The 15,176-nt window shown below is 40.4% G+C and overlaps 1 protein-coding gene across 1 annotated transcript; it reads right to left on the bottom strand.

Moving 5' to 3' along the window:
* Positions 1-14,433: 14,433 nt before the first annotated feature.
* Positions 14,434-14,925, bottom strand: LOC111912415 (uncharacterized mitochondrial protein AtMg01250-like). Its single transcript, XM_023908153.1, has one exon. It carries the CDS (start codon positions 14,923-14,925, stop codon positions 14,434-14,436), a length of 492 nt encoding a protein of 163 aa, XP_023763921.1.
* Between the last annotated feature and the right edge of the window lie 251 nt (positions 14,926-15,176).

Raw genomic sequence — 15,176 nt, forward strand, 5'->3', positions numbered from 1 at the left:
TATCATAATGAATTCCTTTATGAATTTGACAGATTTATCTCAAATTTCTATTAAAAACAATGATTTAAACTTAGATTTGTTAATATGTGAAGTCATATCAGTATGTAGGAAATTTTAGTGGGAATGAATTAAACTATAAAATGGTTGTTAACCTATATTTATTGATGCCTACCAGGTGCTTCATGAAATGCCTAAAAGAGTTCATGATCTCATGCAAACAAAGGTAAGTTGGAGATTATTTATGAGAAAATTAAAGTACTTATATGCAACAATTTGAATAGACTTTAAAAAATTTTAGGCCAAAGATTTTGAAGACAAAAGAATAAGTTTTAAAATAAAATTATTTCAAAGGTAAAGACAATCATTTTTCAAAAGGTTGGATCAATTCTCTCCTTACCATTTTAAATTTCATACTTTTTACTAGAAATCAATTGGATTTAATTTATTTCTCAATCACCAGGTAGGTAACTTGAGTTAAATCTAAAGATACATCATGTTCACAAGCTCCCAAAGATAACAAGAAATTATCTTACCACTTCTCTTGAAAGTAATATAAACAAAATATTACCCTTCTTAGAATAGATAAAAAAAAACAGTGTCCATCCAAAAGATTCAACCAAACAAGTCAAAATGAAGTTAAAGAATTTTGACCTTTAAACAACTCAAGCATGAGCATTTGTTACAAACTTTGCAGGATTGAAACAATCAATTGTTTTGAAACTTCATTGTTCTCTTTCAAGCATTTTCACAAATAGTTGGGGGACTAAGGTTGTTATCTTGTGCACCATTTATCTATAAACATAAGGGCACTACATTTATCTATAATCCGAAGGACACTACATTGCATCCTCATTCAAGCATTCAATTTGTTAATGGTTATTCCTTCTTGGTTCTTTGAAAAGCAAATCATAGTTTATTTTCAAAATTGATGCTATTTTGCTAACCTCTTGTTGTAAAGTGTAATCAATCATCTGATACTTGGAGTTCTTCTTCTCAATCACCTCTCGCATCATCCCACGCATCAATTGTTATCTTTATAACTGTGTGGTAAGAAAAGAAATAGACTTTTAAGGAAAACATCTTAACAAAATTAACCTTTGTTATATACTACAGCTCAGTGGTTTGATGTCTTGCTTACACATAGATGTAATCTTGTTTACGAGGCTCAGACGATTTTCCGATATCATAAATAAAGCAAAAAATTTGATTGCAGGAAAATTTTCGATTAAGAGAGTGGTGAGATTTTTTTAGGGCTAGAAAAGGGAACGAGTGTTAAATTACTTGGTCAATATTGCTTTTCTGTGGATAGGGTAAGAGGCTTTATGACACGGTAACAGGCTAAAAGAGTTGATATCAAACGTTATTATCGGACCGAGTAAGAGATGACCTTTTACTAGATCCAGTAAGAAGTAAATGAAACATGAAATAGGGCCTAAGAGATTGAGTTAGGTTAGATGCAGTGTTGCAAAAGTTGGCCTAGGTGGGCGATTAATAGGCCAATTAATTGGAATCGGGTGGGAATCGAGGTATCTAGTTCGACATCGGCCAAAAAACACTGGAATCGGTCAAACTCGGTCCAAATCTGTTCCAACTCAGTCAAAATCGGAAAAAATCATAATAAGTCAAAATCGGAAAAAAAAAGGGTAAAAATCGGAAAACTTGGAAATTTCAATTTTTTTAGAAAAAAAAATCTATAGTTTTTATTGATATTCATCTATTTTGTTATAATTTTTAATAAACTTGTTATGTAACATCTCGACTTCCAGGTATGAGATTTATTCCTTGAAAGGCAAATTTCTCTTTGAACCCGTCGAGTTGATGGCCTCAACTCGACGTGTTGAAGACTTTTGGGCCACGTATATTTTTGGACCAACTCAGTGAGTTAGTGAGGGAAAACTCGACGAGTTGGTGGCTGATTAAGAAACCCTAATTTTTAGGGTGTTGCACCCTGTTTTAAGGACTTATACCCTTTGGGTGGCCTCCTTACCCGTCTTTCCTGCCCAGAAACCCTAGTCTCGTACATCCTCTCCCATATTTAAGTGTGTGTGAGCTTAAAGAGTGTTTTCTTGGTGTTCTTTTAATGGATCTTGAGGTTGGAAGTCTTTAGATTGAAGGGAAGGTTTCAGATCCAAAACTCTTGGAGTATTGTAGTCCTTTTGAGGTAAAAAATTGACAACTTGCTTATATATTGCTTAGATCTCTTCCTTTGAAGTTTATTGCCATATTTGGCTCATTTGTGGGATTGTTCATGGGTTGAGTATCTCTTGAAGTTGTCACTTCAGATCTGTACGTTTTGTGGCCTCTTTGGACTTAAAGTTTCAAGCTTTATCAAGTCCTAAGCCTCCTTCATGATTTAGGTCCTTTATTAAGCCTTCTTTGAGTTTTGGAGCCTTCTTATGTCATGAATGGACGTAAAGTTAGCAACTTTACATGGGATTCCAACCATTGGGTATCACATTTTTAAGCTTTAGATTCGATAAAAAGGGGCTGAATGTGTTAAGACTGGGAAAACTCGACGAGTTGTCCTGACAACTCGGTGAGTTGGCTCGAGTTTTCCCGCTTCTCTGGATACTATAGGAACTCGACGAGTTATGCTGACAACTCGGCGAGTTAGCGCGGGTTTTCCCGCATCTCTGGATACTGTAAGAACTCAACGAGTTGTCTTGACAACTCGGCGAGTTGGCTCGGGTTTTCCCGCTTCTATGGATACTGTAGGAACTCAAAGAGTTGTGTCAGCATGGACTGTTGACATTGACTTTGAACATGGTTAACCAAGTTTCACATTGAGGGCATTTTGGGTATTTCATGGTTTTAATAGAAATAGTCGCATGGTGATTGTAGGCATTTGAGTCCGGAGCTGAATTTTGGAGTTGGATTTTACCGGTTCAGCACTAGTTGTGAGGTGAGTGTCCCTCACTTTACTTGTTGGTTCGAAGGCACCAAGTGTAACACTCATAAAAATTGCACCAATTTAAAACATTTTAATTCATTCAAAATCCATTAAGTTATTACAATTTGTTTTCAAAAGAGTTTAAACATCAGAGTATCCCCAGAACTAGATCACAAAATCATGAAGTATGAGGAGCGGTACGATCACGCCTTCGCCTTGCCACGATCTCCTGAAGTACCTGAAACCAAAACACTACAACTGTAAGCCTGAAAGCTTAGTGAGTTACCCCCAAAATACCAACCACATATAACCATACTCATATCATATCACAATACAGAACAGCCATGCATATCGAGTCTACAGTGTGATTGGTCCGCCCGCATCGGGCCTTCAGTCCACCTGGTCCAATCTCTAAGTCTAGCCATGTATATCGAGTCTACAGTGTGATTGGTTCGCTCGTACCGGGCCTTCAATCCACCTGGTCTCTCCAAGTCTAGCCATGTATATCGAGTCTACAGTGTGATTGGTCCGCCCGCACCAGGCCTTCAATCCACCTGATCCACTCTTTGAGTCTACAGTGTGACTGGTCCGCCCGCAACGGGCCTTCAGTCGGCCTGGTCCACTCTCCGAGCCTCGTCACGTCTGGACCGCCCTCTTGGGGCCTTCAGCTTATCCGGACCGCTTGCTGGACCTTCGGTCTATCCGGTCCGCCCTGGGTATGTTGGCCTACAGCACAAAGCAGGACCCGCCTCAACCCAACCCCAACCAAACAACCATGTGCACATAAAACAGTTAATCACATAAAAATCCTCAGCCAAACAAACGAATCTATCAGATCATGCAACATAGCAACATCCTAACCAGGATACCGACCTAACCGGTCACTAACATAACATTACCCTACATACCAGGATACCGACCTTAACCAGGTCACTAACATAACACCATCCTAAAACCAGGATGCAGATCTAGCAACTCAAAAACATATCAAACAAATACCTGGATTCCCATCTGATAAAGGGTCGCCCTTGGTGCCTTAGACCCTGTTGATATAGTGAGGATAACTCACCTTGCAACTGCCGAACCGAATCACGAAAGCACAAACCTGAAGCACTACCTCCAACTTCAACACCTATAATCATCAATGATCCAATGACATAAATATCCAAAAATTACCATAACACCCTTGAAGGTCAAACAGGTCAAAGTCAAAGTCCTGGCCAAAGTCAACCTTCCTGATTGACTCTACTCGCCGAGTCAACCCGTCGACTCGCTGAGTTCTCAAACTCAGAAAACTCTCACAGCACGACTCAACTCGCCGAGTCACCCCAAGACTCATCGAGTCCAACGATCTCTGAGTCTCATCCTGTCCAACTCACTGAGTCACCAACCGACTCACTAATCCGAGGCTTTAACCAAAAGAGTTTGGGGTTCTGCAACCTAACTCACCGAGTCCAAGAACAGACTCGCCGAGTGTTGTCATCAGAGAAAGAAGCCGGTGGCCGGCTTGAAGCATTTGATCAGGACCCTACAAAGGAAGAGATGGATTTTAGGGTTTCGATAGTAGTGTTTGAAGGAATCTGGGTCGGTTTGAGATCAGTGGATGCATTGTGGGACTATCATCCGGAAGTTTGTGTTGCCGTAGGCTTCGAGGACGAAGCCTAATTTAAGTTGGGGAGAATTGTAACATCCCAAGTTCGGAAGCAAGAAGTTGAAGGGTGCTAAGTGTAAATTAAGGAAGCTACTCGACGAGTAGGTATGCTACTCGTCGAGTCGGAGCGGGATTTGATCGTAGGTTAAGTGGCCAACTCGCCGAGTCGGAAGATGTACTCGACGAGTTGGTGTTGGAACGAGAAAACCCTAATCCCGAGGGTTGCACCCTATTTAAAGGAATTTATGTCCTTCTCCCAGCCTCCTATTCCCCCTGAGAGTTCCAGAAAACCCTAATTTTCGTGTGAGACTTCTTTGTTGAGGAAATTGGAGCTTGGAAGATGAATTTGGTGTAAGGAGCTTGAGGAATTAGAGGCTAGCATCAAGGGTCTTGTGTAGACCTGGGATCTACATCATTTTGGGCACATCTCAGAGGTAAGGAGCCGTTATCTTAAGCTATTTCCTTTTTTGTTCATCCTTGGTGGTCGATTTAGAGTTCCTTAGCTTGTTTGAGATCTATTTCGGGTTTGGAGTTTAGACATGAGGTTGCTACTCCAGATCTAGGCTTATGATGGTCCAAAATGTCATAAAGCTTCTGTTTAAGAGTTGTTGGTGAATCCCCTAAGTCCTTAACCCTAGCCCTAGTGTGTTTTGGGCCTATATCTCCTTGTTTTCACGTAAAGGTTGCAACTTTATGTGAGGGTTAGATTGTAGAAGAGCGGATCTATGGATTGGAGCCCCTGCATGGATCGAAAAGCCATTGTATGGATTGAGAACTGGAGAGACTCGGCGAGCCACATAGGTGTGCTCGACAAGTTGTATGAACATGTGCATGGACTCAGCGAGTTGGAAGAACAACCCGGCGAGTCTGTTGAAGATTGCCTTGGACTCGGCGAGTCTGTTCTTGGACTCGGCAAGTCTGGTCGCAGAACCCAACCTCTTTTGGTTAAATCTTTGGATTAGTGAGTCGGTTGGCGACTCAATGAGTTGGACAGGATGGAATTCCGAGATTGTTGAACTCGACAAGTATTGGGGCGACTCGGCGAGTTGAGTCGTGTTATGGGATTTTTATGAGTATAAGAACTCGACGAGTTGATGGGTTGACTCAACGAGTAGTGTCAACCAGGAAGGTTGACTTTGACTGAGGACCTTGACTTTGACCAAGGGTTGACCAGTTTGACTTTCAAGGGTATTTTGGTAATTTGGTATTTATGGAATTGGTTCTTTGGTAGTGTTTTGTGGTGAAGTTCGTGTCGGTGGTGGAGCAGCTTGGTCTTATCTCTTCATTCGGCAATTGCAGGTGAGCTATCCTCACTATATCAACAGGGTCTACGACACCAAGGCCGGCCCTTTATCGGATAGAAATCCAGGTATTGTTTGTTATGTTATTGTTATGTTAGATCTGCATCCTGGTATTTATGATGGTGTTATGATTAGTGACCTGGTTAAGGTCGGTACATGGTATATAGGGTAATGTTATGCTAGTGACCGGCTAGGTCGGAATCCTGGTTAGGATGTTGATAGGCTATGTGATCTGTTAGACTGTTTGTATGGTTAAGGATTTGTTATGTGATTAATTGTTTTATGTGCACATGGTTCTTTGACGGGGGTTGGGTTGAGGCGGGTCCTGCTTTGTGCTGTAGGCCAACATACCCAGGGCCGACCGGATATTCTGAAGGCCCAACGAGCGGTCCGGATAGGCTGAAGGCCCCAAGAGGGCAAACCAGACGTGCCGAGGCTCGGAGAGTGGAATAGGCCGACTGAAGGCCCGGTGTGGGCGGAACAGTCATATTGTAGACTCAGAGAGTGAAGCAGGTGGATTGAAGGCCCGGTGCGGGCGGACCAATCACACTGTAGACTCAATGTACATGGCTAGACTCGGAGGGTGGACCAGGTGGACTGAAGGCCCGGTGCGGGCGGACCAATCACACAGTAGACCTGATGTGCATGGTTGTTCTATTTTTGATGTGTTATGAGTATGTTTATGTGTGGCTGGTATTTTGGGGGTAACCCACTAAACTTTCGGGCTTACAGTTCAGTGTATTGTTTCAGGTACTTTAGGAGATCGTTGCAAGGCGAAGGCATGATCGTACCGCTCCTCATGTTTTATGATTTATGTGATATGGTTTTTGGGGGATACTCTGATGTTTAAACTATTTTGAAAACAAGATGTATGAATTTAATGGTTTTTGAATGAAAGAAAATGTTTTAATTTGGCTCAAATTTTATGGGTGTTACACCCTCGCATAATGCCCCTCTCTCCCGCACTTGCGACACGCACCACCGGATCTGCAAACTCCGGCGTGACCCTTCCCACACTTCTCACAAGTGTGGCTGCTCTGACCCCCAATCCTAGAGTCAACGGTTTTGGACCGTTTCGGCGCCGACTGCAACTGCACCGGGGCCTGCCTCTGCTCTCTCAACTGCAACTCAATCTCCAAGTCACGCCGCTTGGCGGCCTCCTGCAACTCTAACAAGGTATGACATCTCTGCGTGGACACAAATTGCCAGATATCCCTCTTGAGCATACTCAGATATCGGGACATCTGAGCCTCCTCCGAAGCAAACTCCGGGCTAAACATCGCCCTCTCAGTGAACATCCTGGTGATCTCTGTCACCGACTCTGAATCCTGCTTTAGCTCCAAGAACTACTAAGCCAACCTCTCTCTCTCAACCCGTGGAACATAACGAGTACTGAACATCTCCCGGAACTAATCCCAAGTAACCGCAGCCCGCTGCGCATCAGAATAAGATCCCGCAGTCAACCTCCACCAATCCTTCGCTCCGAGCCTCAAAAGGTTCAGACCACACCTCACCCTCTGATCCGCAGGGCATGAACATGTGAAGAAACAACCCTTCACGTCTGACAACCATCTCATAGCAATGATAGAATCCTGAACTCCATCAAAGGTAGGGGCTTCGTATTATCGAAGTCCCGATACTAAGAACCTCGACCGGTTCCTCCCCCTGTCGCGGCAACCATCTCCGTAAGAGCTGCATAGCACTCATCAAAGTACTCAACCATGGCGGTCCTGATCAACCCAAACATCTCTGACAACTCAGCCCGGAACATAGCAGCAACCTCATCATGCAGGATCTCACGAATCCTGGCATCCAACTCATTCGTACTCATCTGACCAATGACCTCGGGTGGTACTGATCCGCCCTGATCACCCTCTCCTGATCCCGATCCATCCCCGATACGCCTCATAACCACCATACTGAAAATACGCCACAAGATATTAGGCATTCCTCATAATAACCCCAAGAACTAGCTCCCAACAAAACCCAAGGGGTTGTGACTTCCTTGATACGTGTATGGGTCCTGTGCTTTCAGTAGTATGGGCCCATACTACCTTCCACACCTACCCATATTTGTATCAAGTATCACCACAACACCCTAACAATAACATATACATAATGAACACTCAATCCTCACTTCTAGAGGAGCACAACTATCTCATAACTGACCTACTGGTCCCACACAACCCACCCATCCATGAAACTTCCACCAACCCTGCAGCACTAGTGTATGCTAGTCATACATAACGTTGGACCCTATAGACTTTCGAATATCCAATCCTACCCTAAGCTCCCAATCATACAAGAACAGAACATAAGGCCAAATCAAACATTCTCAGGCTATAAGATCTTAATTATGTGTAACCGTGATGCATACACTAAATAACTACAGTAATGATGTCAATTTCCTACAAAGGAAACCCTAGGCTAGCAGGCATCATATAATCAGGCAATTCTATCATGCAATTCCTGAAGATCCTTAGCCTAGTACTAGCATGTTGTTCTAACATATCACATAATCAAATAACTTGTATGATATTTTGGGGCCTACTTACTAGCTCTGGCTGATCGTACCTTCTGCATCCTCCTTTACTTATTTCGAAAAAACCTTTTGAAAACCATTTTGAAAATCCCTCCTTGATTTGAGACTGGATTCACACGAATGTTCCTCCAATTCACTCAAACCAAGGCTCTGATACCAACTTGTAACACTCATAAAAATTGCACCAATTTAAAACATTTTAATTCATTCAAAATCCATTAAGTTATTACAATTTGTTTTCAAAAGAGTTTAAACATTAGAGTATCCCCAGAACCAGATCACAAAATCATGAAGTATGAGGAGCGGTACGATCACGCCTTCGCCTTGCCATGATCTCCTGAAGTACCTGAAACCAAAACACTACAACTGTAAGCCCGAAAGCTTAGTGAGTTACCCCCAAAATACCAACCACATATAACCATACTCATATCATATCACAATACAGAACAGCCATGCATATCGAGTCTACAGTGTGATTGGTCCGCCCGCATCGGGCCTTCAGTCACCTGGTCCACTCTCCAAGTCTAGCCATGTATATCGAGTCTATAGTGTGATTGGTCCGCTCGTACCGGGCCTTCAATCCACCTGGTCTCTCCAAGTCTAGCCATGTATATCGAGTCTACAGTGTGATTGGTCCGCCCACACCGGGCCTTAAATCCACCTGGTCCACTCTCTGAGTCTACAGTGTGACTGGTCCGCCCGCACCGGGCCTTCAGTCGGTCTGGTCCACTCTCCGAGCCTCATCACGTCTGGACTGCCCTCTTGGGGCCTTCAACCTATCCGGACCGCTCATTGGGCCTTCAGTCTATCCGGTTCGCCCTGGGTATGTTGGCCTACAGCACAAAGTAGGACCCGCCTCAACCCATCCCCAGCCAAACAACCATGTGCACATAAAACAGTTAATCACATAAAAATCCTCAGCCAAACAAACGAATCTATCAGATCATGCAACATAGCAACATCCTAACTAGGATACCGACCTAACCGGTCACTAACATAACATTACCCTACATACCACGATAGTGACCTTAACCAGGTCACTAACATAACACCATCCTAAAACCAGGATGCAGATCTAGAAACCCAAAAACATATCAAACAAATACCCGGATTCCCATCCGATAAAGGGTCGGCCTTGGTGCCTTAGACCATGTTGATATAGTGAGGATAACTCACCTTGCAACTGTCGAACCGAATCACGAAAGCACAAACCCGAAGCACTACCTCCAACTTCAACACCTATAATCACCAATGATCCAATGACATAAATATCTGAAAATTACCATAACACCCCTGAAGGTCAAACAGGTCAAAGTCAAAGTCCTGGCCAAAGTCAACCTTCCTGATTGACTATACTCGCCGAGTCAACCCGTCGACTCGTCAAGTTCTCAAACTCAGAAAACTCTCACATCACGACTCAACTCGTCGTGTCACCCCAAGACTCGTCGAGTCCAACGATCTCTGAGTCCCATCCTGTCCAACTCACTGAGTCGCCAACCGACTCACTAATCCGAGTAGATCTGGAGTACCAACAACTCACTGATTGATGCTTTATGACATTCTAGACCAACACAAGTCTAGATCGGGAGTAGCAACCTCAGATCTAAACTCCAAACCCGAAATAGATCTCAATCATACCAAAATGGCCCCAAATCTCATTCAAGAATAGATCTAGAAGCAACAAAGGCAAACAACATTAGATTCTAGATCTATACCACTCTCTTGATGCAAGCCCTTTTGATCTTCAAGCTTCTTCCACTAGAACACCTTTCAAAGCTTCAATCTCCCTCCAATGGCCTCACACACATGAGCTTAGGTTTTTCTGTCTCTCAAGGGCAATAGGAGGCTGAGAGAATGACATAAAGTCCTTTAAATAGGGTGCAAAACCTAAGATTAGGGTTTTTCTCATTCCAGCACCAACTCGTCGAGTCCAGCTTCCGACTCGGCGAGTTGGCCACTTAATTCGCGACCCAAAACCCGCTCCGACTCAGCGAGTAAGCATACCTACTCGTCGAGTCCCTTCTTCGAAATTACACTTTAAACCCTTAAATCATACTTCTGAAATTCGGGATGTTACACCAAAGCCGACCCTTTTGGATTGTTATCTTGATTATTGCATGATTGAGTATTGTGGTGATTTGTTAGATTTGTATCCCGATAATAGGATGATGATATAGTTAGTGATCTGTAAGATCTGTCTGTTTTTCTGATTGACTGGTTATATGTTTAATTGTTATGTATATGTCGACATGTTATGCGTGGTTGGGTTGAGGCAGATCTGCTTAGTGTTGAATGCCAACAGACCTAGGGCGTTTCGAATAGACTGAAGGCCAGTGGGGCGTACCAGTCAGACTAAAGTCCCGGAGAACGTTCCAGATAGGCTAAAGGCCCGTTGTGGCGTACCAGTCATGCTGTAGTTTCTGTGAGCATACCAGACAGATTGTAGACCGATGCGGCGTTCCAGTCAGACTGAAGGCTCTGAATGCATGATGTTTGTGATATTATTCTGGTTTTTGTATTGTGATTGGTATCTTGGGGGAACTCTCTAAGTTTCGGGCTTACAATTTTGGATTATGTTTCAGGTACTTCAGATGATCGCAGAACAAATTGTTTTCAAAATAAGTTCAACATCATAGAAATCCCAGAACTCATGAAACAAAAATGACCTCCTAATATTTGTTTCATGATTTTTGGGATTTCTCTGATGTTGAACTTATTTTAAAAACAATTTGTAATAAATGATGGTTTTTGGATTTATTTATAAGTTTTAAAATTTTCAAAAATTTCATGGATGTTACATGTTATATTTGCTATATATATAATTTTTCTAAAATTAATGTTGATATAATTGATCCAATCTGAATACTCCTCGAGTACTTCTCGCCTAGACCGAATACTCGCTAGGCGCTAGTCGGACACCCTAAAAATGCCTAACAAGTGTTGCAACATTGATTGGATGTATTTTTATATGAATATCATACTTCCATTCTTGACAGTTTCGTTATGTATTTGTTTTGAGATATTTCCAAACTTGATCTTAATGATATCGTTAGATGTTTAAAAACTACTTTGGGGATTTAACATTACCATTGGATGATCGCACACATACTTTTCCTTTTAATAATTGACCATGGTATGTATATTAGGCTTTTCAAGCCTAACACTTGTATTTTGACATGTATATATAAGAAACGATAATTGACAATTATAAAAAATACTTAGTAAAAACTAATTGTTTAAATTAAAAGTTATAAACATAAAAAAATGTATAATTTAACAAATTAAGATGTACATAATATAAGCATTATTATAAAATAAATATTGTTTGAAAAGCAATAAACATAAATCAATTCCATTTCCCTAGCTTTACTCTCTATCTTTACACTTATATTAAATTCTATTTTTTGTACCAAACATGTCATAAATGTTCCAATATGTAATTAACAATTACAACCATTTAAAAAATTGGATACATTCCCCCTTGACTAGTTAAAATCAAGTACCAGTGAGAAATGTCTAAACAAGTTGAAATGTGCAGCCCATAAATGTCGCATAATGATAGAATATTGCCATTTTATTTCCCTTCCATCTTTTATTATGATAATGTCATTTTTTTTCCTGTTCGGTATTTTGGACTTTATTGCTTTCGTAATATTATAAATTTATGAAAGCATATATGGAACTAGAACCAAATCGCAAGACGATGTTGATGTTTGATAGGCACTTCAACTAGCATAAACCAGCAAACATGACACTCTCAATGTTTCTTTTTCTTCTTTGTCAATCGACATGTTTTTTTTAATCGAATCTATAAAAATTTATGCTTATGTTGCTTATTTTCTAGAGGGACAAGCACTCAAGAGATTCTAACAATAAAAGCAATAGATGCTAAGGCTACAACCTCATCTCATATCCAACCTAATTTTAGATCGAATCATTCACTTAGTACAACAAAGCCTTCACAAAAACATTTATTCTATAGAATATGATCAACGTCATCTCACACACGTCATGTTGAATAATGGATTAGAGACATTGCATTTTTTGTGGGGTTTTGAATGGGTTATTATTGGATAGATATAAACATTTATCAAATAAATGTGTACAAAAATACAAAAAATAAATATATATGAAACAGCTTTAACTCAAGTGTCGTATTATCGTATATGAGTTAACAATTTTGTGACTCCATTGTGCCACGATGTATATTCATTTCATAAAGTCTGTGTAATAATATTTAAAATTTTCATATAGGTTTGACTTGGTTTGTTGTGACTTTTCCAAATTATCTGGATATCGTGAACTACAACTATATTTATATTTGTTTATATCACTAGGTGTGAGATCCGTGTATTATACGGGTTTATTAAAAAGGTTAAATATAAGATGTAGACATTAAGTATTTTCTAAAGTAAATTTTTGAAATAAATATAAATGAAATGATGAATAAGTAATTCAATCTATACTAATAAAAAATTATTATCATGTTTTAAATAATCATGTTGAATATGAATATGTAAAAATTAAGTATTTTTTAAAGTAAACCACAAGGACAATTTATGCAATTTGTCTTAATTAATCTATACTAATAAAACTAATTAATATAAATTCATAAATGGAATTCATTAATATATTAATAGAAATAAGAATTCACAAAAAAAAAAAAAAAAAAAAAAAAAAAAAAAAAAAAGAAGAAGTTGGAACTGGCAAATACTTATATTAGAAGCAAATAAAATACAATAGTTTCCTTCTAGCAAGAGGCTAGAAAAGAATGTTGCAGGTAATTAAAAGATATTACAGACCCAATTTGGGACTCACACACCACTCAAACCAATTGTAATTCCAATCCTTTCTCCTATACTTCAGCCAAGTGTATACTAGAGATTTTACATCATTAACCACCTTTGTTGGTGACACTCTCCTTTGGTTGAATATCAAATCACACCTGGCCTTCCATATGAGCCATGCAGCCCCGTAACATACACATAATAAGCCCCTTCTCTTTTTTCGCATGTTCCCCAATGTGAGCAAAACTGTATCAATTCTCCAGTTGTATCTACTTAGGGATAGTTAATTTCGCACCATCCGAAGAGCCACGTCCAATATCTCACCTGCAAACGGGCAGTGAATCAATATATGGTTTGAATCTTCATCACTGGAATTACATTGCGGGCAAGTAATAGATTCGATGTTAAAATTCCTTTCCTGAAGCGCGCATCTGGTTGGAATGCTATCGAGGTTAGCCTTCTATACGAAACACGACACCTTAACTAGAACCTCCTTTATCCACTTTATGGTTCTCTCCCTTAGTGTATTGTTTGAACCATCGATTTTTTCTCTTAAGGCATTGACATGGCAATCTTTATCAGATGAGATGGTACGGTACCAACGATCCAAACTTGTGGTTGACTGGAATACCCCGATTTTTTATACTAATATGTAGAGATCATTAGATTGGCAGCCTGTAATAGGCCTAGTTTTCCAATCCTAGCTTATTTCCCCAAGTTTTATTCTATCACTTACTTTGCAAAATTTCTTGCGTTCCAATTTGTATAAATCTGGAAACTCTTCTTTGAGTTTTGGGTCACCACACCATTCTTCCTACCAAAAAAGAGTTTTATCTCCTACCCTAATTTGTTTTTTTGAATATCTCCATAATGTCTATCCCCTTCTTCGTTAGTATCCCCCTGACTTTTTCCATGTTTCTCCAAACTCCAGCATAAGTCTTACTTGCCATATAATCAGAAGGCTTGTTGTACAAATTGTGAATTCCTTTGATGACTCTGCACCATAACTCGTTTTCCCCCTTTTTTAGGTGCCACCACCATTTAACTATCAAAGACAGATTACAATCCCGCAACGATCCCAAGCCAAGTCCCCCGGATTCCTTGGAAGGTACCATTCTCCCATGCTACCCAACATATTTTTTTCTTTTCTTCCGTACCTCCCCAGAGGAACTGTCTTCTTATTCTCTCCAACATTAGTAAGGACCCCACTTGGTGCAACGAACAGTGAGAAGTAATAAGAAGGAATACTAACTAATACATACTTAGTTAGCATTAGCCTCCCTAAGAGATAGAGTTTTCGCTTTCCATGCACTAAGCTTTGTCTGAAACTGATCGATCATTGGCTTCCAGTGCTTATTTTGATTCATGTTTGCACCAATCCGGACCCCGAAATATATGAATGGCAGCTTGGCAAGTTCACAACCTAAATGGAACGCGAACTGAGAGATCTCTTGCATATCGACCCCAACACCAAACACTCGGGATTTGTGGAAGTTAACTTTTAGTCTCGATGAGACCTGGAAGCATCTAAGTATCCTCGCAAGATTTTTTATGTTCTCCTTACTCCATTCGCCTATAAATAGTGCGTCGTCCACATAAAAGAGGTTAGAAATGATGATATCATCATGTGGTATTTTGATGCCTTTGAATAGACCTTTCTCACATGCCGATTTCATTGATATATTAAGCCCTTTCATTACTGTGATAAAAAGATATGGTGACAAAGGGTCTCCTTGCCTAACCCCCCTCCACATTGCGAATTCTTTTGTGGGAGACTCATTCACAAGAACCGAAGACCTTGCTTATTGGAGACATCCTCGTATCCATCCTCTCCATCTATCCCCATATCCCATTTGCCGGAGAATCGAATCTAGGAACTCCCAGTTTATTGAGTCAAAAGCCTTGTCGAAATCAACTTTAAATAACAACATCTTCTTTTTTACTTTTTTGGTCCAAGAGCACAGTTCGTTGACTATTAGGGGGTCGTCTAATATGTTTCTTCCCT

The sequence above is a fragment of the Lactuca sativa genome, chromosome 9 (genome assembly GCF_002870075.4).
Source record: "Lactuca sativa cultivar Salinas chromosome 9, Lsat_Salinas_v11, whole genome shotgun sequence".
In the NCBI taxonomy this organism is placed as follows: Eukaryota; Viridiplantae; Streptophyta; class Magnoliopsida; order Asterales; family Asteraceae; genus Lactuca; species Lactuca sativa.

What these genes read in the sequence shown, in the direction of transcription:
- LOC111912415 (XM_023908153.1), bottom strand. Translation starts at nt 14,925, where the DNA reads ATGTGGAGGGGGGTTAGGCAAGGAGACCCTTTGTCACCATATCTTTTT.